This window comes from Monodelphis domestica, chromosome 2 (assembly GCF_027887165.1).
Source record: "Monodelphis domestica isolate mMonDom1 chromosome 2, mMonDom1.pri, whole genome shotgun sequence".
In the NCBI taxonomy this organism is placed as follows: Eukaryota; Metazoa; Chordata; class Mammalia; order Didelphimorphia; family Didelphidae; genus Monodelphis; species Monodelphis domestica.
The window spans coordinates 374,685,628-374,711,516 of record NC_077228.1 but is presented as its reverse complement, the minus strand read 5'-3'; the positions used below and the strand labels follow the sequence as shown (position 1 = coordinate 374,711,516).

General features: G+C 36.9%; 1 protein-coding gene across 3 annotated transcripts in view; it reads left to right on the top strand.

The window, feature by feature from the left end:
- The window catches only part of AK9 (adenylate kinase 9), a 163,224-nt gene that overhangs the window by 91,296 nt on the left and 46,039 nt on the right, over window positions 1-25,889 (top strand). For all 3 annotated transcript variants that reach the window (XM_007484428.3, XM_056818661.1, XM_056818662.1), the window contains 6 exons: window positions 1,245-1,295; window positions 4,397-4,603; window positions 6,379-6,506; window positions 7,769-7,981; window positions 10,381-10,638; window positions 12,354-12,478. In XM_007484428.3, the coding sequence (XP_007484490.2) occupies window positions 1,245-1,295; window positions 4,397-4,603; window positions 6,379-6,506; window positions 7,769-7,981; window positions 10,381-10,638; window positions 12,354-12,478 (982 nt within the window). The remainder of the gene's footprint in view (window positions 1-1,244; window positions 1,296-4,396; window positions 4,604-6,378; window positions 6,507-7,768; window positions 7,982-10,380; window positions 10,639-12,353; window positions 12,479-25,889) is intronic.

The following is a 25,889-nucleotide window of genomic DNA, read 5'->3' as shown; positions in this document are numbered from 1 at the left end:
AATGTTCTTTCTCCCTTACCTTGAACTCATGCAACTTTGTTTCCCCCAATTCAATGGGGTTTTGTTAAGCACCTACTATGTATGAGACACTAAACTAGGGGATGGGTCTAAAAAAATTACAACATAGCCTATGCTCTCAAAGAGGTTGCATTCTAGTCAACAGGTCAACAAGCATTAGGTACCTAGCGTGCATGGGCTTTCAAGGAATATTAGGATTTCTGAACCCTTTTCAGGGCTGCTCTTTCACCTTTGGTGTCCACCTGGCACTCAACTGTCCTGTGGCATCAAGAAGCTGTAGCATGCACAGCAGCCACACAAAACATCGTGGCACACAAGCTAAATCAGGCTGAGGGTAACCAACAGGTCTCAAACTAGTCGTTGAGTGCCCAAACTGCACCCTCACACTACATGTGTGTGACACACACACACACCCTGCACGCCTTACCCAGAAGGGGAGGGAGGAAGCACTCCCATTCTGCTGCTGGCTCACTTAACCCTGTTTCCCTCAATTTTCTCATCCATAAAATGAAGTGGAGAAGAAAATGGCAAACAACTGCAGTGCCTTTGTCAAAAAAAAACAAAAAACAAAAAACACAAAATGAGATCATAAAGAATCAGACAGGACTGAATAAAAAAAATAAAACAAAATTGAGCAACACACGGTTCTGTTCTCTTTGTGCTTTAGTAGTGAGCTTCATTTGTTGCTCTGTAAAGCTCTTGTGTCCTAAACAGGCTAAAAAATGGCCATCAAATTGATCTTATTCACTGAAGCAATTTGAATGAGGACTCTTTGGGGGAATTTTAAAATGAGAAAGAAACTCAATCGGTTTCTTCCACCCATTACACTTCCCACACTTGGCAGCAAAAGAAATCCTCTGCAAATGAGTGATTTTGTGGTAAACCAGCATCCACTAGAAAGAGGGGAAAAGGTGAAACCCTAGGCACAAGACTATAATAAATAGTTTATTATAAAAGCCATCCCACAATTGATGAATAGACAAAGGACATGAACAGGCAGTTTTCAGAGAAAGAAATCCAAACTGTACTAGCAGACAATTGCCTGAAACTAGAATAGTCACTAACAAAATTAATCCTCCTTGAGTGGGAAGAGAGGATCAGCTAGGTAGTCATGCTGTAACTTAGTAATAAATGATTATAAAACATTTGATCGAGATTACTATTATTGTTGAAAAAGAAACAACACAATATAAGCATTAAGAAATGTTTTGTTTTGTTTTTAATAGCTGCTCTTGGAAAAGAACCAGAAGAATCAGAAGAGACAGATCCATACAAAGGTTAGAACAAATGCCACACTAATTCTTAATCCTTTTTTCTTACAAAGAAACATAGCACATGCTGAATTGTTATCTGTCTTTTAGTTTATTTCTCTAACACCACATGATGCCTCATTTTTGATAACTACATCATCTAGGAACTTGTATATATACAAAAGTGTTTTTAAATGAGTGGTGCATTTCAATTCCATCTATTTTTGTCCCTCCTTCCTCACAGGAAAAAAAAAGGTTATGGGGGGGAATCATGTGCATTTTAAAAAACTATTTCCGTCCAGAGGAGAGTAAGTTATTAATATGAACGTGAGTTTTCCCAGGAGGATATGAAGGGAAGAGCCAATTCCACCACAATACATAGCATCCCATAGCTCTTATTTTTTCTACTAGCAAATTCTAAGACTTGGCTTACCAGTACCTCTGTTGTAGGTTTCTTGCTGCATATTCCTCTCTAAAGCCAGAGTTTCTGCCCCCCCCCCCAGTTTTGTCAACTGGAGAGGAAACAGGCTTTTCCAACCCCTATCTTTTGTTTTGCCTTCTAGAAACAACACACAACCCGGTGTTGTCATCATCATCATCATCTTTGTCTTTGGTGGTGGTGGTGGTGGTGATTGTGGAGATAGAGTTGAGAAGGAAAATAATAGACAAAGGGCAGGAAGATGGCTCAGTGGATAAAGAGCTAGACCTAGAGATGGGAGGTCCTAGGTTCAAATATGACCTCAGATAATTCCTAGCAGTGTGACCCTGGGCAAGTTACTTAATCCCAATTGCCTAGCCCTTACCACTCTTCTGCCTTGGAACCAATACTTAGTATAGACTAAGATGGGAAAGGAGGGAGGAAGGAAGGAAGGAAGGAAGGAAGGAAGGAAGGAAGGAAGGAAGGAAGGAAGGAAGGAAGGAAGGAAAGAAGGAAGGAAGGAGAGAGAAAAAGGGAGGAAAAACTCTTAAATCTGAGTAGTTAATCCTGCTTCTGTATAAAAACATTATGGAAACTGACCAGTGCTCATTCTTATTTTCCTTTCTTGTCTCAGCCAGCCCTTCTTTCCTGATCCCAACCATTGGTGTCAACTTGGACCATTTTATCTGAGCTGGATGCAAATATAAAATTTTAGGTTCTAGCTGATGTAAATTTGATTTGGAAAGATGTCTCAGCCCTTTAAGAATCTGCTTCCTTTAATTAACTGAAAATTAAGAGCCCCAGATCTGTCCTAAGCAGGGCCTTTTTTTACTTTTCAAGTCTTTTCTCACCTTACTCTGCTCCAGATTCTTTATGATCTAGCTACATTGGCTTACTCACTATTCCTAATTCCCAGCATTCTATCTCTTTGTCTCTTGGGTTATACACACAAAAAAAAATCCAGCAGTCCCATGCCTGAAATGTTCTCCCTCTTTACATCTGCCTCTTAACTTTTACTAGTTTCTTTCAAAACTCAACTGAACCTGTATCTTCTCCAGGAAGACTATTCTTGTTGTCAGTGTCTTCAGTCTGAAGTGAGGGTATATACTCAGCTTAAATCTTATCCATACATGACTGTTTACATGTTTTCTCCCCAATTCTAATGTGTGCTCCCTGAAGGCAAAGACAATTTTTCCCTTTCTTTGCATACTCATTGCTTAACACAGTTATTAAGTATTAATTAATTAATATTAATGACATGAAGTTGTTAATAAATGCTTATTGATTGATTCACTGAACAACTTTCTCTAGCTTTTCAAATGAATCCTTCTCTTGGGCAATATCGGGCTTGCAACAAACCTACTATTGCCTCCCTTGACAAAGCCCTACTGGCAATAAGTGTATGGAAATCTTTCTTTGCCCCCAGTAAAGATCCTTCATTATCTGGCTTCCAAGGATTTCTCTTCAGAATTTTATCCTGCAAGAATTTATAGATATCTCCACCTTCCCAAAGTTCTAAACACTACCATCTTGAGACCTTACCCAAGGGGAAACTCCCCCAAACCTCTACTGTAGCAAGCTGGGGATATAGACATGATGGAGACTGCCTGCTTTTCTCATGTCTTCCTGGAGTCTTTTCCTTCATCAACAACCTGAAATAAGGTTGGCCTCTTCCATCTTCTTTTTTCAAAGTTGAAAATCAGAAGTATCCAAAGCATCTTGAAGCTTGAAGGAAGTGTCAGAGAAGCCTGGCTTTCTTACCACCTCCATCCAGTCCCTCCTGCAGAACAAGGCCTTTATCTCTACCAGTGAGGAGAGAATCCCCTATCAATTGTCTTGGGGATAAAAAGAAAAGCAACAACATTCCCTGCCCTATTGGAGTTCCCATTTGAATTGGGGGGGGGGAGAGAGAGAGAGAGAGAGAGAGAGAAAGAGAGAGAGAGAGAGAGAGAGAGAGAGAGAGAGAGAGAGAGAGAGAGAGAGAGAGAGAGAGAGAGAGAGAGAGAGAGAGAGCAGTAAATAACTTGGTCCATAAAAGGTATACACAGAGTAAGTAAAAGAAAAGTTAAGTGGGAAAGGTACTAGCAGCAGAAGGGATTGGAACAAGCCTCTTACAGAAGGTGGGATTTGGACTGAATCTGAAAGAAACACAGCGGAACTTGGAGATGGAGATAGGGAGGCACAGTATTCGAGACCTGGAAGCCAAGCAGGAGATGGACGCATTGAAAGCAGACCAATGTTGCTGCATCATGGGGGATGTGAATGGGGAGGGGAAAGGTGGGAAAGAGCCAGGTTATGAAGAGTTTTGCATATCAAACAGAGGAGATTTCATTTGATGCTGGAAGAAGCCACTGGAACTTACAGGGTTGTTGAGAGTAAATACGTCAATTTGTACTAAATTGCTTTGTAAATCTTTTAGTTCTGGAGGCTTAAGTTAGTGTGGTAACATTAAACCCTTATCTTCTGTCTTAGTATCAGTTCTAAGCCAGAGAAGTGCCAAGGGCTAGGCCATCAGGGTTAAATGACTTGCCCAGAGTCACATAACTAAGAAGTATCTGAGGTCAGATTTGAACCCAGGTCCTCCTGACTCCAGGCATGGCTCTCTATCCACCGGACTACCTAGCTACCCTCTGTTGTTATTATTTAAATAAATGAAAATTATCCTATTAGAGTAGCAAAAAGAATTAATTGTGTATTTTTTTCCACTAAGGAATATTGCCTGATTATTCAGAAGAAGATGGTTACCCTGATGTCCCAGAAATGGAGCCAATGAAAGAGCACCTTAGAATTTACACAAATAGGTGGAAAAGCTTAGAGATACTGATTGCTGAGACTCCTTTGCTTCAGTTATTAAACTTGGAGATTGCAGACAAAACTCCGGAGGAGCTACTTAAGACTGTAACTGATGCTATGGACAGTAAGTATTGTAATGTTGCTTAGAGATATGTGTTTATATTGCAGAAGGAACAATATATGTCCTGTGAATTTTTTAAAACTCTTACGTTCTGACTTGGAATGAATCGATCCCAAGGCAGAAGAGTGAAAAAGGTTAAAAGACTTGCCCAGGGTCACACAGCTAGGAAGTGTCTAAGATCAAATTTGAACCCAGGACCTCAATCCACTGAGCCACCCAGCTGCTCCGTGTCCTGTGAAATTTTAAGAATTAAAAAAAAAAAGATTTACATAGTCAATAAACACTTGTTACTAGTCCTTTTTTATCTATAGAGCACTCTGTTAGGTGTTGGGAGAGGGGCAAGGTTCAGATTAGATAGGTCTTCTCTCTTGTATTCTACAGTCTTTTAAGGGAATAATTCAATTGAATTCTGCAAACACATATTAAGACTCTACCACGTGCTGGGCACTGTGCTAAATGCTGGAGATTCAAAAAGAGGTAAAAGATGATCCCTGCCCTCGATTAGATTACAATTTAACTGGAGGGGAGAGGGACAGCATGCAAGCAAATATGTTTAAATATTTTTAAAATAAGCTATGTGCAGGTTAAATAGAAAATAATGAAGGCAGGGCATTGGGAGGAAGAAGGATTGGGAAAGGCTTTCTGTAGGAGGTGGGATTTTAGTTTGGACTTAAAGGAAGTCAGGGAGGTCAGTAATCAGAGTGGAAGAGGAAGAGTATTCAAAGTCTGGGGGACAACTAGAGAAAATGTCCAGAGTTAAGAGGCAGGAGAGGGCTGGGTTATGAAGGACTCTGAGACAGAAATAGAGACAGCTAGGGGGCAGGCACAATGGATAGAGAGTCTGTCTAGAGTCAGGAAGACGTAAGCCTCAGACATTCATTAGTTATGTGACCCTGAACAAGTCATTTAACCTGTGCCTGACTCAGTTTCTTCAACTGTAAAATAAAGATAATAATAGCACCTACCTCCCAGGGTTATTATAAGGATTAAATAACATTCACATATATGTGTGTGTCTCATATATATATGATTATATGTATATACTCACAAATATATGAATGCAAAAATGCATATGTATGTTTGTGTATATATTTGTGTGTATTTGTTATATTTATATAATACTTTGCAAATCTTATCCTATGAAATGCTAGCTCTTAATATTATGTAAATTTACATGATAATATCCTTAGAGAGTTGCAAAACTGAGAACTATGTAAGATCCATACAGAAGTTTATTGCCTACCAGGGATCTAATAATATCCATACTGTCATTAAAAAGACAATAGTAAGAACATATTCGCATGCATGGATATTTAGTCCAGAAAAATCAACAACCTTTCCTTGCAAAGAATTTTATTAATCTTGGATTAATGTTAAAACTTCATGATCCCAGGGCGCAGCTAAGTGTCTCAGCGGATAGAGAACCAGGCCTGGAGACAGACATCCTGGGCTCAAACCTGGCTTCAGACATGTCCCAGCTGTGTGACCCTGGGCAAGTCACTTAACCCCCATTGCCTAGCCCTTACCACTCTTCTGTCTTAGAACACAGTATTGATTCTGAGATGGAAGATAAGGGTTTAAAGACAAAACAAAACTTAATGATCCTTGTTCTAAGAATTTTTTCTATAAGATTCTGAAATAACTACTTGTCAGCCATACCAATCCTTTGTCAAGCTTTTATCAGTGAATTTTATTCAAAAATATTTTTCTTTGTTTCTAAAGGAAAAGTTCTTTATTTCTGAGATTATTAAATGGCGACTGTTCATTTGTATTTCTAGAACCTTTCAAATATATCGGATGGGAAATGGGTTTGGAAGATTATGATGAAGAAGCAGATGACTTTCAAGCTGAGACAGAAGCTGAAGAAGAGCTAGAAGAAGCTGAACAAGAAGCTGAAGATGAGGATGTAGGAATAATTTTTTTAATCACTGATTTCCTTTGAGGTTCCTTTTGGAGTCACACATTTACCACTCCTCTGCCTTGGAACCTATACTTAGTATTGATTAAGGGTTTAAAAAAAAGATACTAGAGTAGTTTGCCATTTCCTTCTCCCAGATCATTTTACAGACGAGGGAACTGAGGCAAACAGAATTAAGACAGCTAGTAAGTGTCTGAATTCAGATTTGAACTCACATCCTCCTGACTCCAAGCCCAGAACTCTCTCTACTGTATCACCTAGCTGCCTTGAGAGTAGACATTTATTGCATGTTAATTGATTACTCTGTATTGGCTTTTTCAATCCCTGAACTTCACTCCTTCCTTACCTCATCTCATAGAATCCGTCTCTTCCTTTAACTTGTATTGGGGGAAGCTGGGTTGCTCAGTGGATTGAGAGTCAGGCCCAGAGAAGGGAGGTCCTGGGTTCAAATATGACCTCAGACACTTCCTAGCTGTGTGATCCTGGGCAAGTCACTTGACCCCCATTGCCTTGCCCTTACCACTCTTCTGCCTTAGAACCAAAACACAGTATTGATTCCAAGACAGAAGGTAAGGACTTTAAAAAACAGTAATAATAAAAATAAATACCTCATATTGGTTCTTATTTATTCCCTTGATATTTATTTATTTTGTATATTTATGTATATTGAGATTTATATTTTATTTGTATATGTGTCTATTATTTCTGTGTATATTTTGTATATATACATTGTATACATATTTTGTATATACATATTAGATATATTCTATATATTACATATATCATCCAATATACATTATATATATATATATATATATATATATATATATATATAGTTAATTCTCCTCAAATAGAATCAACGCCCCTTTACAATAGGGATTGTTTATTTTTTGAATTTCTATCCCCAGTTCCTAGCATAATATCCATCTAATATTCTGAATGATTGGTTGAAGCAAAATAAGATCTAATCTCTCTTGGACGTTGTTTCAAATACTTGATGGGTCTTGTGCTCCCAACCTTAAATCTTGCCTTCTCCATGCTAAACAACCCCAGTTCCTTCTAGGAGTCCCTGAATGTTGTGTCTTCGAGTTCCCTTATAATTCTATTGAACTTTGGGAGCTTGAGTGACCCTTTATGGGTCTCTTTCCCAGGGCTGGGTGACAGGAGATAAGGGTGGGAAAGAGGGTTCTTTCTAACTACTTCCCATGATACTTACTACCCTCCTACCTGCCTTTTTTTTTTCTTTCTAGGATGAAGAGAGAATTAAAGAGAAAAGGAGACATTTGGGAGACTCGAGGCACTTTTGTCCAGTATCTCTCCAAGAAAACTTTATGCTATTTCCAGGTCCCCCAGATGATGGAGCTAAGTATCGAGAAAAAGTTTACTATTTTTCAAGTATTGAAGCAAGAGAGAAGTTTTTGGAGCTTTCTGAAGAATTTGTGGCTCATGACGAACCACTGAAGGTAAAAAAAAATGATCATCATAATAATAAACAGCACTTATCTAGTACTTGAAGATTTGAAAAGCAGTTTATATTTGTTAAATCATTTGATCTTCAAAATAATCCAATGAAGTAGTGGCTATTATTATTATCCCTCTTTTTACAGAGAGGTAACTTAGACAAAGAGAGGACAAATGACTTACCCACAGTCATACAACAAATAATTAGGAGCAGGATTCAAACTCAAATCTTCCTGATTCCAAATTCCACATTCTATCTACTGCATCATCTTAAGGTTTACAAAACACTCTACAAATATTATCCCCTTTTGTCTTCACAACAACTCTGAGGGGGGAAGGTAGGTGTTCCCTTTTACAGATGAGGAAACTGAGGCAGACATAGCTTAAGTCACTTGCTCCAATTTTATAGCTAGTGTCAGAAGCAGGATTTCAACCCAAGTCTTTCTAACTCCCAAGACCTTCATTCCATCCACTATCTCCTGTTATTTCTCTCAACTAAGATGGAATCAATGGACCTGTGATTTCACTGATATAAAGAACCCCTAAATGAGGAAACTGCCTTTGCCAATGCAGGTCGACACCTTTTCTATAGCTTCTAATTTGAGAGTTACCCATAGAGCACATGAGAGATTATTAAGCAATTAAAACTAATTCACACAACCTACATGTGTCAGAGGCTTTCTTTAAAAGGGGTGGGAAGCAGCTTGGTGGCTCAGTGGATAGAGTGCCAGATCTGAAGTCAGGAGGTCCTGGGTTCAAATTTGACCTCAGATACTTCCTGGCTCTATCCCTAGGCAAGTCACTTAACCCCTGTTGCCTAGTCCTTACTACTCTTCTGCCTTGGGACTGATAGTTATATCAGTTCTATGATAGCAGTTGAAGGTTGCAAGGGGGAGAGAGAGAGAAAGAGAGAGAGCTTACTAAAAACAATTTAATTTAATTTAGCAGCTTACTAAACATAATTTAATCTCTTTTTGATGACTCTGGGTGTCCATTATGAGTATTAGTCATTGCATTATGTCATTCTGTGGTGATGCTTTTTACCTTACACTTAACTCCTTGTCTACAGCCTCTGCTGAGAGCTGCCCATTCTTCCTCCTGTCCATGTAGCTGCAGACTTTTAATCTACTGTCTCATTTTACTGGCTTCATATGACTGAAGACCTCTTATAAAGAGGCACATGGCTTTCTGGCAGCTCATTGTTCCCATCTGTTCAAGGGTTATTGGTCCCCCCTCTTGCCCCCACTCCATCCCCTTCTGCATTTATGGCTATATTTCACATGTTTTAACTGTCTAGAAATGTGTTTTCCAGGTAAGTGTGCTTTATTTCTGCAGCATCCTTTTTAAAGAATTCAAGATTTTTCCTTATAGATAACAACTGATCACAAGACAGTTTCATCCTAATTTTTTTCTTTAGTGGAGATAGCAAACGGCTGGTTTCCTTTTTCTGTGTAATAATTTTTTCCAATCCTTACTTTCTGTTTTAGTAACAACTTTAAGACAAGGCAAGGGCTAGGCAAGTGGGGTCAAGTGACTTGTCCAGGGTCACAGAGTGAAGAAGTGTCTGTGGTCAGATTTGAACTCAGGTCCTCCTGACTCAAGGCCTAGGTCTCTATCCACTGAGCCACCGAGCTACTCCATAATACTCTTGAATATACATTAAAATTATTTCTAAATTGCCAGTCTTATCACTCCCTCCACTACTTTCTTCTTTCTTTCCTATTTTACTTCATCCCTTTCACAAATATTTATTGACTATTATAAGCAAAATTCTTGACTAGACACTAAGGACCTTACAAAGGTAAATGAAATATTTCCTGCCTCCAAGAATATCATAATCCAGTAGAAGAGGTAAGGCAGTGCACAGCTAACCTTAAGATCAGACATAATGTGCCCTATGCTATTAGAAAAGTATAAATGCTATGAAAGATCAGAGGAAAAAATAAATCTCAAGTTTGGAGACTCTGGGAAAGTCTCCCCGAAGAGGTGGCATCTGATATTTGGCCTTGACGGATGGATAAGATTTAAACAGATGGAGCTCAGGTAAAAAGGGCATTCTTTGAGAAGAGGAAATTAAGAGAAAAGATGCAGAAATAGGAAAGCATATATTATTTAGAGAATGGCAAAAGGTCCTTTGGGTTCTTCAGTCAAATTGAGCTCAGTTCTAATCATCTTTTCTTATCTTTTTCAACTTTAAACATTTTAATTATCTTCATAATTTTTCTATACATCTTTACTTTGTCCTTATGTCCCTCTTAAAATATGGAGACCCAAAGCATTCATTATCAGCACCCCATAAATATCAGACAAGAACAATTTATGAAGAAATGTTCATAGAAGCATATCATATTTCAAAATTTTTCTAAAATTCTATTTTTCCATCCATTTCTTGCTTTGCCAGGCTCCTCCATTGAGGATATGCCTTATGGGTCCCCGCGGAGCTGGCAAGACTGTCTGTGGTCGGTGGTTAGCTGAAAAATTGGGCATATTTCACATTCAGTATGAAGAATTTCTCCAAGAAAAAATTATGGTCAAGACTGAGAGGAAAGTTGGACCTGAATATGATGAAGAAATTGAGGATGAAACTGCTGCCAGACAGGAACTAGAAGAAATTGCAGCACAGGCGAATGTTACACTTGATGAAGAAAAAAAAAGACCGGTATTGTAATACGTAAAGTTTAAAGATGACCAACAAATCTGTGACTTGCAACTAACTGTTTCTTGAGCTTACACAGAGTGAAAAAGGATATTTGATATTTCATAATAACTTTTCATCTGGCTGAAAATGATCATGACACACAGCTTACATTTTGAGGTGCACACATACTGACTCAACCAGAGGGAATTTTAAATACCAATGAAAACATAATTACAGTTAAAGTTAACATAATTTATCCTGACTAGTTTAAGACTGTTTGCTGTCTTTTGTCAGGGACTCTATGGGAGATAGGATCATATTAGTTCAGCCCTCTTGTTCATAGACTATAAGATCTCTGAATAATGATATTCTGTTTTTTTGTAGTATGCCAAGACCCACATAACCTATTTCTGCATGTGATCAATTGCCATTACAAATCATTCATTCGGAACTATAAGTAGGGGCAGCCAAGTAACTCAATGGATAGATAGATAGCCCTGCTTGGAGACAAGATATCCTGAGTTCAAATCTGGATTCAAACATGTCCTAGCTGGGTGACTCTGGATAAGTCACTTAACCTCCATTGCCTAGCCCTTGCCACTCTTGTGCCTTGGACCCAATATTTAGTATTGATTCCAAGACACAAGATAAGGGTTTAAAAATTAAATAATATTATTTTAAATGGTCTGTTTTTAATTGGCTCCAGGTCTGTGTCTATTTGCAAGATTTACAATTTCACTCAGAAAAACATTTACATAGACCTAAAACTGACTACCTTGGAAGACAGTAAAATCTCACATATTTGATTCCATTGGGCACATAAATTTATAAGGTGATCACATTATGAAACAAGTTACAATTGTACATAGAGACTGATACACTGTGGTACAATCGAATGCAATGAACTTCTCCATTAGTAACAATGCAGTGATCCTGAATAACCCAGAGCGATCTATGAGAAAAAACACTATCCATATTCAGAGGAAAAACTGTGAGAGCAGAAACACAGAAGAAAAACAACTGCTGATTACATGGGTCGAGGGGATATGGCCAGGGATGTAGAGCCTAAATGATCATCCTAGTGCAAACAACAACATGGAAATAGGTTCTGATCAAGGACACATGTAATACCCAATGAAATTGCATGTCGGCTGCAGAAAGGGTGGATGGAGGGGAGGGAGGGAAATAATGTGATTATTGTAACCAAGGAATAATGTTCTAAATTGACTAAACAAATTAATTTTTTAAAAAATGAAACATGTTACACCAGCCATTTGTCAAAAGAACTGATGCTAATCATTTATAGTCATAATTTATAGTCATGAGGGGAAGCTAAGTACTATGATAGATAGAGCACCAGGCCTGAAATCAGGAGGACCTGGGTTCAAATCTGGCCTCTGACATTTCCCAGTTGCATGACTCTCAACTTAACTCCAATTGTCTTGCCATTACTGTTCTTCTACCTTGGAACTTACACATAGTATCAATTCTAAGATAGAAAGTAAAGGTTTGAAAATAAATTATAATCACAACTTTGCAACGATGCAAGCCATAGCTACTTTGTAGATTTTGGCCATATTGAATATTGGCACAAAGTCAATCAAATTTTTCAACATTTTCACAAGCCCAAGTATGACAATGGCTTGCGAGAAATAGGAGCCTTCTTAAAATTTTATTTACTCTTCATTAATGTGGGTTTATCAGGTTTTTCCCTATTTGTCTGGATTTGGTTTCAGAGAAAAGAACTTGCATTAACTGATGAGGAAGAAGCAATTAAAACAAGCCTCATGGATGGTGAAGCATTACCACCAGAAATAATGGATATCTATCTTAGTGAATGGTGGCTTAAAGACCCAATACGGTAATTTAAATTTTTAAATATTTTTTCTTATTTCCATTTTATTACTTAAAGCTAAACAAAGATGTCACATGGTTTGGGGAACTTCTCAGCCTGGATTCCTTGAGAACCCAAGAAGAACCTCACCCACCTGCAGATCAGCAAGACTAGAGGTTAAAGAAAGTGAGCGGACACAATGAAAGGAAAAGAAATTTATGGACACTCCAAGGAAGCTTGTTTGCTGGCAGCAGCGCCACCTTTTCTAACATTTTCATACTATATGGCCAATAAGCAGTATCCTGCAGCATTTCAATAGACTGATGGAATACATCTGGAAAGTCCCAAATTGCATGTTGACCAAAACACTTTACAGTCACATGCAATTGAAAAGAGCAGTAAGCAGGAGGGCTCTGTGTGTGTGTGAAGGGAACCCCCTCCCAGGATCACGCATCTAGGTCTGACCTGCTTCCCTGCACTCCAGCATGGGTCATGGGAGAGTGACCTAGGCACATTGACCCAGAGAGGATCAGGTTAAGATCTGGGGGTAAAGGAGAAGATATAAAAGAGGGGCTTCAGGAAGTGGGCTCTCTCTATTCACTGGGGCACTCAGTGAGAAGGGCATTGGCTGAGAAAGAGAGCCATGAGGAGGAGTGTTCACTTGGCTTCCTCTCTCTATCTGTCTGCCTTCTCTTATTCAAGTAAATATTCATAAACTCTATGGAAATTGAAGACCAGAGTTTAATTTAGCTTTAACAGTTTATTCAGTGTAAACAGGATGAAATTAGGTTCCATTTTTGTTTTACAGTCTACAGCAGAATTGAGAGAAGGAAGGCAATTTATTCAAATAGTACGTTCCAATGAGGTTGTTTTTCATCCACAAACATTTGTCCAATTCAATGATAAACTAGAAGAAGAGGAGATTAACTCAAAACTAAGAGGAGAGAGTGGTGCAAATAGGCAGATACATGAATTCTGCGTCCTTCCAGGGGTCAACAGGCAAGAGCAGGCTTCTCTGAACTGGTCTTACCAGTTTTGCCATTGTCTATTCTTCAAATGGGAAATCTCTGGTCATTTGGTGCATCAGAATAGGTGTTTCAGATGTCAAAATTCAAAAAGGGAGAAGAGAAATGCAAGACTAAATCAACAGGAGTGACTCAGAGATCCGGGTCAAGGAGTGCTGAACCTACTTGAGCAGCTAGGTAGTATAGTGCTTAAAGAAATAGAATCAAGACTTCTGTCTTGGTTGGGAAGACTTGAATTCAGATCCTTCCTCAAATAATTATTCTTACTGCCTAACCCTGAACAAGTCTCACAACCCCCCTTAGCCTCAACATAAAGTTAAGAAAAAGTAATATCAACTACCTTAAAGTTCTTCTATCCTTACTCTACAACCAACTCAAAAGCAGAGGAAGAGATTAAAAGCTTTCAGTCTACCCTCTCCTCTTGAGTCTTGACCAATCATTATCTGGGATCCTTGTTTCCACCTCTGATCTAGCCATCTGAAAGCCTTCATCTCTATTGCTCCACCACCTGTAATATTTATTTACAAATAAAGAAATGAGACTTTTCACCACTTAAGTATTAATTTTGCTTCTTCCAACCTCTATCTTCCTAATTTTTCCCATTATTTTTCATTCTTTAAATTCCTTTCCCTACTGATATTGTTTGCCTTTTTGTTGTCATGTAGATGATACAAGTTGATTCTTTTAAAAGAAATCACATGGATAAAAAATGTTTTTCCTACTCTATGTTCTTGCCCTTTTCTAGTACTAAATTTTTAGTCTCAGCTTTGTAATTTTATATGTTATACATCTTATATATCATATATTATTTTAGAGAATCATCTGATCTCCTTTATTCTTGTGTAGATTTCATTCCATTTTCCCTTTGATTTCTTATAATCAAGGATTAATCCTATATTATTTTGATTGCCTTCTTGGACTTTGAAAATTTTTTTTCCTCTTCCTGCCTGCAAAATTTGGTTTTGATGTTGTAGTTCTGAAAGCTGATTATTTCCTGCTGAGTTAAACTTGGAATTTCTTTGGGTTGGAATCATATAGACTTAGAATCTATACTTTGCTATTTACCTTTGATATTTTGCGGCATGTGGGGTTTTTCAAAATATGATATTTATATTTTATTTTTAGTATATTTTCTTTAAGATCCATAATTCATAAATTCTTTGTGTCCTATACTCTGAATATTTTAGTAGTAAACCAGTAGAATTTTCAGGTGGTTCCAGGATTCTTATTTTGCTTTTTTGAAAACTTTTGCTTATCTTCGTATTTTTATATTTCAGTCCTATTATTCTCTTTTTCAGATGATAAGATATTATGAAGTATCTCAGGGGGGTTCTAAATTCTCTAACATCTCTTTATAATTCATGATTTCTTAAGAGCTCTAATTTTTGGTCTTATGTTGCTCCTGTTCTCACACTATTCTTTGATTATTTTTCTTGACTATTCCAAAGATTATTTCAGTTTGTCATTTAGGAATTTATTGTGATGTTTTCACCTTCCTCAGGTCAGAGAATTTTGACTCAATTTACTTTCTTTTGAAATCTTTATTTACTGAGACTGATCTTTTCTTTGGAGGATTATTTATCTTTTTTAGTCAATTTTTTATCAATATCAACCACTCTGCTAGTTTTTCCTATGATGGTCTTGCCAAAAAATCTGTATCTTACCGCTAATCCTTTCTCTTCTAATGGCCCAGAGTTGTGTTGCCCATAGCTTAGTATTTTGCATTTGTTTTCTCAGACCTACTAGGGTTGGAGAAGGTCTGTGTGCCTCAGAAGGTAAGAGTGATGAGTTGGGATATCACTTCTGGATGACTCCAAATAACCACTGTAATTGAATCTACTCTCTAACGTTACCAGCTCTACTATTTGAACTTTTTTTTCTCCTCTGAAAATGACTCTTCAGTCCCCATTTTTATCTCAGGAGTTCAGCTTGATGAGGTCATTATGGGTATCCCAGGACACAACTGAGAAGGGCATCCCTAAAAGTCCTTTGCAAAAGATTTTTTTTTCTTTTTTTAAGGCATAACATGAATAAAAATGTATTTAACAATAGAAATAGAAATCCTTGAGTGAGTAATCATCTATTCCAATGTTTCACCCAGTGTAAATACCCAGAATCATTTGTCATTCTGAATTATAGGATTTTTCTCTCTGAAGGTTTCCATGAGTCTCATACCAGCATGCCTTGTACTCTTTGCCAAGGGATCTCTGGAATGTCTCTCTGCTTCTTGTGATTCCAGCAATAGTGCTCTGCTGCTCCAGCTGATGAATGTTTGTACAAACCCTTTTTAATTTTATATAGTCAAAGTGATTCATTTTACATTTTGCAATGTTCTCCATCTCATGCTTGATCCTTCCTTTCCCACAGATCTGACAGGCATACAATCCTATGTTCACCTAATTTATTTATGGTTTCACTCTTTATATTTAAGTCATTTACCAATTTTTAATTGATTTTGATATAGGATGTAAGATGTTGATCTAAACCTAATTTTTCCCATACTGTTTTCCAATTTTCCCAGTAGTTTTTGTCAAATAGTGGATTTTTGTCACAAAAGCTGAGATCTTTGGGTATATTAAACACTAGCTTACTGAGGTCATTTACCCCTAGTCTATTCTATTAATCCACCCTTCTGTCTCTTACATAGTACCATATTGTTTTGATGACCACTGCTTTATAGTACAGTTTAAGATCTGGGATTGCTAGGCCCCCAAACTTCACATTATTTTCATTGTTTCCCTTGATGTCCTTGATCTTTTGTTCTTGCAGATGAATTTTGTTATAATTTTTTTCTAATTCTATAAGAAAGTTTTTTGATAGTCTGATAGGTATGGCACTGAATAAGTAGATTAATTTGGGTAGGATTGTCATTTTTATTACATTAGCTCATCCTACCCAAGAGCAATTACTATTTTTCCAATTATTTAGATTTAGTTTTAATTGTGTGAAAAGTGTTTTGTGGTTGTGTTCATATGATTCCTTTGTTTATCTTGGCAGATAGATTCCTAAATATTTACTTTATAGTGTTTTGAATCGGAATGGGTGTTGTATTTTGTCAAAGACTTTTTCTGCATCTATTGAGATAATCCTGTGATTTCTGTTGGTTTTATTAATGATATGGATTATGTGGATGGTTTTCCTAATATTAAATCATCCTTGCATTCCTGGTATAAATCCCACCTGATCATAGTGAATAATCCTTATGATCACTTGCTGGAGTCTTTTTGCTAGTATTCTATTTAATATTTCTGCATCTGTATTCATTAAGGAGATTGATCTATAGTTTTCTTTCTTTCTTTTTGGTCTACCTGGCTTTGGATCAGTGCCATATTTGTGTCATAAAAGAAATCTGGTAAAACTCCTCCTTTGCTTATTTTTGTCATATAATTTGTATAGTTTGGGGATTAGTTGTTCTTTAAATGTTTGATAGATTTCATTTGTGAATCTATCTGGCCTTGGAGAATTTTTCTTAGGAAGTTCCTTGATAGCTTCTTCAATTTCTTTTTCTGAGATAGGATTATTTTAAGTATTCTATTTCCTCTTTTGTTAATCTAGGCAATTTAAAAAAAATATTTATCCATTTCACCTAGATTGTTGTATTTATTGTCACATAACTGAGCAAAATAGATCTTAATAATTACTTTAATTTCTTCTTCATTAGAGGTGAGATCACCCTTTTCATCTTTGATATTATTGATTTGATTTTCTTCTTTTTTTATTAGATTAACCAGTACTTTATCTGTTTTATTTGTTTTTTCAAAGTACCAGATCCTAATCTTATTAGTTCAGTAGTTCTTTTACTTTCAATTTTATTAATTTCTCCTTTAGTTTTCAGAATTTCCAATTTAGTTTTCATCTGGGGGGAGTTAATTTGTTCTTTTTCTAATTTTTTAAGTTGCAAGTCAATTCATTGATCTCCTCCCTCTCTATTTTGTTGGTATAGGCACTCAGCAATATAAAATTTCCCCTGAGTATTGCTTTGGCTATAACCCATAGGTTTTTATATGATGTCTTATCACTGTCATTCTCTTTAATGAAGTTCATAATGTTTCTATTATTTCTTCTTTGACCCACCAGTTTTGAAGAATTAGATTATTTCATTTTCAATTAGTTTTAAAATTTCTTTCCCATGGACCCTTGTTAATTATAATTATTATCACATTATGATCTGAAAAAGTAGCATTTATTATTTCTGCTTTTCTGCATTTGTTTGCAATATTTCTATTCCCTAATACATGTTTAATATTTGTAGATGTACCATATACTGCTGAGAAGGTATATTCCTTTTTACCCCAGTTCAGTTTTCTCCAGATACCTATTTACTAATTTTTCTAGCATTTCATTTACTTCCATTACTTCTTTCTTATTTATTTTTGGGTTTGATTTATATTGTTCTGAAAGGGGAAGGTTGAGATTCCCCCACTAGTATGGTCTTGCTATCTATTTCCTCCTTGAGCAACTTTAAGTTTTTCTTTGGAAATCTATATACTATACTATTTGGTGCATAAATATTTAGTAATGAAATAACTATACTGAAATAACATATAAATATAGCTAAAATAATAGGTTTTTTTAAGGTAAGAGAAAGAAGGGAAGGGAATTGGGATGATCTATCTCAACCCCAAATCAAGTTGTTAATTCACACTATCTAATATTTCTCTACCTACAAATCTACTTCCTACAATTAGTTAAATTAAACCCCCTTAGTTAATATATAAAGTGGGAAGAAACTGAAGGTAGCAGAAACAGGGTTCAAAGGAAGGGTCTCACTGACAGTTGTCCTCTGGAGTCTTGAGTACCTCTGTTGAAAATCACTCTCAACATGAACAGGATTCATAGGAATAGGCTGAACCACAAGGAAAGACACAGGAGAGAGAATATCTAGCTCTCTAGGTTCACCCCAGAAGAACCAGACAGAAACTCCTCCTGGATGCTTAACTGTCTCTCTCAGAAAAAGAAATTGCCTGTTACTTCTCCAGAGTTCTGGAATCTTGCCCTTGCAAATCCTTGGAAGGATTTTCTGCTCCTAGTTTGTAGCATTGCTCTTATTCCTGCTAATTTCCCTTTAACAGTAATGATATTATTTTATTGTTTATAGTCCCTTTTAGCAAAATATAATTTTCTTATCTCTTTTAATCAGATCAATTTCTACTTTGGCTTTGTCTGGTATCATGATTGCTACTCATGCTTTTTTTTACTTCAGATGATGCATAATAAATTCTGCTCCAGCCTTTTACCTAGAATCTGTGTATGTCACCCTATCTCAAATGTATTTCTTGTAAAAAAAACATATAGTGGGATTCTAGTTTTTAATCCACTCTGCTTTCCACCTCCATTTAATGGGTGAGTTCATCCCATTCACATTGAGTGTTTTGATTACTAACTATATGTTGCCTTCCATAGTATTCTCCCCTTTAGATCCTGCTCTATTCCCTTTCATTCTGTTCCTCCTCACCAGTATTTTGCTTTTTGTCATGTCCCCAACTTCCCCCTCCCTTCAGTTACCACTCCCTTTCCTTGTCTTGTGCCCCTTCTACTTTTCTGTAGGATGATAGAAATCTCTAAACCACTGAGTATACTCATTCCCCCCTCTCTGAGCCAGTTAAAGTGAGAGTAAAGTTTAAATATTGCATTCACCACCCTTTTTCTCCCCTCTCTGTATTGATTTTTCATGCCTCTTTATGTTATATAATTTACCCCATTCTATCTCTCCCTTCCCTTTTCTTGCAACCCTCACTTTCATCCCTTGTTTGATTTTTTACATGTCATTCATATGCATACATATCATATCATACATACATATCATTCCATATCATCACATTTACATATACATCATATCATAATCAGTTTACTTCTCCACCCTCTTTCTGAGTAAATTCCATCTATCTTCTCTACTACTAAGAGTAATTTTTGAGTATTACAGAAATCCTCTTTCCATGTAGACATATAAACATTTTAACCTTAATGAATCTCTTAAATTTTCTCTTTTTATTTGCCTTTTGGGCATCTCTTGTGTCTTGTGTTTCAACTTCAGATTTTTTGCTTAGGTCTGGCTTATTCCTCAGGAATGTTTGGAAATCTTCTAACTTATTAAATGACCATTTTGCCCCTAAAAGAATATACTCAGTTTTGCTGGATAGGTGATTCTGGGTTATAAACCCAAATCTTTTGCCTTCTTGAATACCATATTCCATGCCTTTAGATGCTTTAATGTAGAAACTGCTAGATCCTGTATGGTCCTAACTGTAGCTCCATAGTATTCGAATGGTTTATTTTTGGCTGTTTGAAGCATTTTTTCCTTTACTTGGTGACTCTTGAATTTAGCTATTAAATTCCTGGAAGTTGTCAACTGAGGATTTTTTTCTGGAGGCCATATGTGAATTATTTCAATTTCCATTTTATTTTCTTGTTTGAGGATCTCTAGGCAGTTAGCTTTGATAATTTCTTATAATATGATGTCCAGGGTTTTTTCTTCATCATGGCTTTCAGGTAGTCCAAAAATTCTCAAATTGCCTCTCCTAGATCTATTTTCTAGGTCATTTGTTTGTTTGGTTTTTTTCCAATAGGATATTTCATGTTTTCCTCTGTTTGTTTGTTGCCATTCCTTTGATTCTGCTTTATTGCTTCTTGATTTCTCATGAAATCATAATTTATATATGGTCAATTCTTATTTTAAAATATGGTTTTCTTCTGTCAGTTTTTGGTTCTCCTTTTTCACTTGGTCCATTTTTTCTTGCATCACTTTCCTTTCTCCTTGCATCACTTTCCATTCTCCTTACATCTCTTTCATTTCTCTTCCCCACTTTTCCTTTGCCTCTCTGAATTGGTTATTGAAATTTGTTTTAGCTTCTCCAGACTCTGTGTCCAATCCATATTTTTCTTTTGGTCTTTGTGTGTGTTTTCTTTGCTTTATCTGTCCCCTTCTATGTCTATACCATGCTCTTTGTCACCATAAAAATTCTGTAGAGTTAGGTGCTTTTTTTTGTTTGCTTGTTTTTCCTATCTAATTATAGGCAGGCATGTTTTCTGGGTAGTTGGAATATCCTCTTAAACTTCAATTCTTCCTTGATGTTATTTTCAGCTTATTTTGTGGGTTGTTACTAATTTACCAGATGGTCTGAGGGCTGAGAGCTCTGAGAGCCCCCTCCTCCTGCTGATTCAATTGACCCTTGAGATGCTGATAGCTTAAAGATTTTCTTCAAGTTTGAGTGTAAGCTTTTGATCTCAGTCTGAACTTGATCAGGTCAAGGGCTGATCAAATTCTAGCCCCAGGCTTAGGCTTTTGCTTTTGTAGCTCTCTCAGAGGGGAGAGAAGCCACAAGGTAGGAAGATAGAGACAGGATAGAAGTTTTGATACCACGAGGCGAGTGACGGAGTCCTATTAGAGATATGAGGTGGTCAGAATGAGTCTTTATTAATTATCAATGAGCCACAGCTAAGCTCTGATCAAAGGACCATTGCGTAGGCTTTTCCAGTCCTGAGATCCATACCACACAGGTCAGAGAGGTGAATAGAGAAAGATTAAAGATGGAGCTTGGCCAAAGGCCAAGCTCCTGCAAGGACAGCCATCAGGTAGCCTGAAAGAGAAGAGAGAGCGAGAAGGCGGAGCTTGCTGGGCTAAATAGTTTTTGATATGCAAATATACACAGTACATAGGGATGATTCTCATTGGTTAATGACAAGGCATAGGTGTGGTTTCTCTTAACCAGGGGAGAACAAAGAAACCTGTTTTCCCGCCTAACCTGGGAGAAGCTGGGGTCAAGGGTCAGAGGCCTTCCCAGCCATGAGCAGTACTAAGCATGTTCAAGACTGACTGTTTTCCCCTTGCCCATGGCTAGGGGGCGGACTGCTACAGCTTTCAAGGTGTTCTTGATTGAATCGGGTATATCCCTAATTGCCCTGTCCTGGAGCTTTACCCTTAGTTTTGGGTAAAAATATCTGGGTGGTGGCCTCTCCCTGAGAACTGTGTCCTCACCCAAAACCATGGATTATGTCCTCATCCCAAACCCAGACTTGGATTCCTGGCTTCATTCTGGGCCCACATGGATCAGCCCTGTTGTCCCAGATTACTCTGGGCTAGGATTCTGAACTTCTCTACAGGTTTGAAATTTCAAGGGGTATGGGTTGGCTTGATCCACTATTTGCCCAACAAGGCTCTCAGGGTCTGACTGTTAGCTAGAATTTAAGTTTGAAACCTGTGAAAGCTGATGTGGCATAGGGGTGGGGTGGTTGTGGTTTACTCTTGGCTTGTTCCTCACTGGCTACTATGCTTCCTGCTAGCTCTGCTCCCCTCTCACCTCAGTTCTCCAGTTGGTCTCTGCCTACCTTTAGGGTTTTTTCTTTTCTTAAAAGTTGTTTCAGGGGCAGCTGGGTAGCTCAGTGGATTGAGAGCCAGGCCTAGAGACTGGAGGTCCTAGGTTCAAATCTTGCCTCAGCCACTTCCCAGCTGTGTGATCCTGGGCAAGTCACTTGACCCCCATTGCCTAGCCCTTACCACTTTTCTGCCTTGGAGCCAATACACAGCATTAATTGACTCCACGATGGAAGGTAAGGATTTTTAAAAAAAAAAGTTGTTTCATTCTGTCTCCTTGTTGGTTCTTTCACTCCTGTATTCACTTTGTGGAGATATTTTAATCTTGGATGGAGAGGATTTTCATGGTGAAATGGTGCTGCTACTCTAGTTACTCCTCCATCTTGGCTCCACCCCCAGAAGTCCTACCCAGAATTTCTTTCCTACTATTCCTCCATTCCTTAAATTAATTCCCAGTTTCCATCTGTAGCATATTAGTTTGTAACTAGGGCTGCATTTTCTTGTTCCTCAATTATCATATTCCTGCACAGCCACCTCCTTCTTGTATTTCAGACTGGTCTGATTCATAGGGAGCCTTACTTCCTAATCTCAGTATCGTAGTTTAGCTCTAAAACCCAATACAAAAAATTTTGGAAGTAGCAACAGTCACAGGCTTCCACAGGCTAGCATGTGAGTTATGAGAAAGTGGGGGGATTAATGGGGCCAAGAGCATCATAGGATCACCAGAAATGGCAAGCTTCTTGATTATTTTTTCCTGTAATAATTACCATGTGGTAGGCTTTTCATTTTCCTATTATTACTGAGACTTTTCCTCTTTAGGGACTCATTATTACAAGGAGTGGGGAGAAAGTAACCCCAAGATTGTTCTAATACTACTATATTCCTAAAATTCTACCTTACTTTTTTATTCTTATAATTTCAAATATAAATATAATTTTTTAAAATCACACTAAGGAAAATTCCTTTATGTTATATTAATAAGCTTATGGGCTTCATTTATTTATACTTCCTTTTTAATAGTTATAGGAGATTACCTTTGTAATTACAGTGTTTTTTCTCTTTATCCCTTTGTTGTTGGAGGTTGTCCCCCTTCTTTCCCCTTGTTTTTTCTGAAATATCTTCTGAAACCTTTATATTTTTTTAAGTTTTAGAAATTTTTATTTAATTAATTAATTTACAATATTTTTCCATGGTTAAAAGATTCATGTTCTTTCCCTCCCCTATCCCCATCTCCCTCCCATAGCCATCACACAATTCCACTGGGTTTTACAGGTGTCATTGATCAAGAACTATTTCTATATTATTGATATTTGCACTAGTGTGATCATTTAGAGTCTATATCCCTAGTCATATCCCCATCAACCCATGTGATCAAGCAGTTGTTTTTCTTCTGTGTTTCTATTCCCACAATTCTTCCTCTGAATGTGGAAGGTGTTCTTTCTCATAGGTCTCTCAGAATTGTCCTGGATCATTGCATTGCTGCTAGTAAAGTCCATTATGTTCGATTGTACCACAGCATGTCAGTATCTGTGTATAATGTTCTCTTGGTTCTCTTCCTTTCACTCTGCATCCTGGAGGTCATTCCAGTTCAAATGGAATTCCTCCAGTTTATTATTCTTTTGAGCACAATAGTATTCCATCACCAACATTTACCACAATTTGGTCAACCATTCCCCAATCGAAGGACATCCCCTCATTTTCCAATTTTTTGCCACCACAAAGAGTGCAGCTATGAATATTCTTGTACAGGTCATTTTCCTTATCTCTTTGGGGTATAAACCCAGCAGTGCTATGGTTGGATAAAAGGGCAGGCAGTCTTTTAGTGCCCTTTGGGCATAGTTCCAAATTGCCATCCAGAATGGTTGGATCAATTCACAAAATTTTGCCACATCCCCTCCAACATTGATTCCTTTCCTTTGTTGTCATGTTAACCAATCTGCTAAGTATGAGGTGGTACCTCAGAGTTGTTTTGATTTGCTTCTCTCTGATTATGAAATTAAGAACACTTTCATGTGCTTATTAATAGTTTTGATTTCTTTATCTGAAAATTGCCTATTCATGTCTCTTGCCCATTTATCAATTGGAGAATGGCTTGATTTTTTGTATAATTGATTTAGCTCCTTCTAAATTTGAGTGATTAGACCTTTGTCAGAGGTTTTTGTTATAAAGCTTTTTCACTTCCCTTCTGATTTTGGTTGCATTGGTTTTGTTTGTACAAACGCTTTTTATGTAACTTATTAATGTAATCAAAATTATTTATTTTACATTTTGTAACTTTTTCTAACTCTTGCTTGGTCTTAAAATCTTTCCTTTCCCAAAGATCTAACATGTACAATATTCTATGTTCACCTAATTTAGTTATAGTTTCCTTCTTTATATTCAAGTCATTGACCCATTCTGAGTTTATCTTGGTGTAGGGTGTGAGATGTTGATTTAAACCTAATCTCTCCCATACTGTTTTCCAATTTTCCCAGCAGTTTTTGTCAAATAGTGGATTTTTGTCCCAAAAGCTGGGATCTTTGGGTTTATCATAGACTGTCTTCCTGAGGTCACTTACCCCAAGTATATTCCACTGATCCTACCTTCTGTCTCGTAGCCAGTACCAAATTGTTTTGATGACCACTGCTTTATAATACAGTTTAAGATTTCGTACTGCTAAGCCACTTTCCTTCACATTTTGAATATATATAATGAAATAATGAAAACATTATTTCCCTTGATATTCTTGATCTTTTGTTCTTCCAAATGAACTTTGTTATGTTTTTTTTCTAATTCAGGAAAAAACTTTCTTGGTAGTTTGATGGGTGTGGTACTAAATAAGTAAACTAGTTTGGATAGGATTGTCATTTTTATTATGTTAGCTCATCCTACCCATGAGCAATTAATGTTTCTCCAATTATTTAGATCTAGTTTTAATTGTGTGGAAAGTATTTTGTAGTTGTGTGAAACCTTTAGATTTTGCTAATAGCACTCCGATTTTGACATTGTGGTGGAATCTGGTTAATCAGAGAAACAAGAATTATTTTAAGTATTCTAATTAGAAGATTTTTTTTACAATACAATGACTTCCTTGAAGTGAATATGTCCCACTGAAAACTTTTCAGAATTGATTTCCCCAAATAGTCATTACCTGTCTTGATAGAACATTCTAGTTCCTGGGCTTATGCTTCTTATATTTGTAAAGGCTGTATTTCATTTTCCCAATTTCCCTGGTTCCTCCTTGAAACATCCACCATCTCGCATAAGCAAAGCCATTGCAGTTAGAATTGGAAAAAAAAAGAGTTAACTGAGAGAAGAAATCTTTGTGACAAATTTCTCTGATAGTTCAGATTATATTGAGGATTGAAACACATATATAAAAACGAGAGCCATTCTCCAACAGAGAAATGGTCAAAGGAAATGAACAGATATTTATCTGAGGAACAAATCTAAGCTATCAACAAACTTATCAAAAATGTTCCAAATTACTATTAAGAGTAATGCAAAGAAAACAACCCTGAACAACTCTTTTACTCTGAAGCAAATGAAAGATGTTACTATATAAGAATCAACTCTTCTAGATAAGTTGGCAAATTCGACAAAAAAAAAAGAGGAAAATTACCATTTTTGGAGGAACTGCAGATGGATACACACATTACTGCATTCAGTGACAAAGCATTGAAGTGACCCAACCATTCTGAAAAAGAATTTGGAACTACGGTAGCTAGCAAACTGTGTATACGCTTTAATACAGTGGAAAGATCATTGGCTCTGAGAGCAGAGGACCTGATTTCATATCCTTCTCTTATGCCTACTACCTCTACAAATTCAGTCAACTTACTCCTATTGGGACTTAGTTTCTTCACCTTTAAAATGAAATTTTTTAACTAGAACTAGATGTATAATATTAGATATTAATCTTGTCTTGTCAATATCACCACCAGGCATATATCTCAAAAAGATCAAAGACAGAGGGAAATGTTTTTTTTTCCTTTAAATCAGAGTAGTATTTTTTATTGTAGTAAAGAACTAGAAACAAACTGTGTGCCCATCAACTGGGAAAGTTCTAAATAAATTATGGTACATGAATGTAATGGAATATTATTGTGCCATAATAAATAAC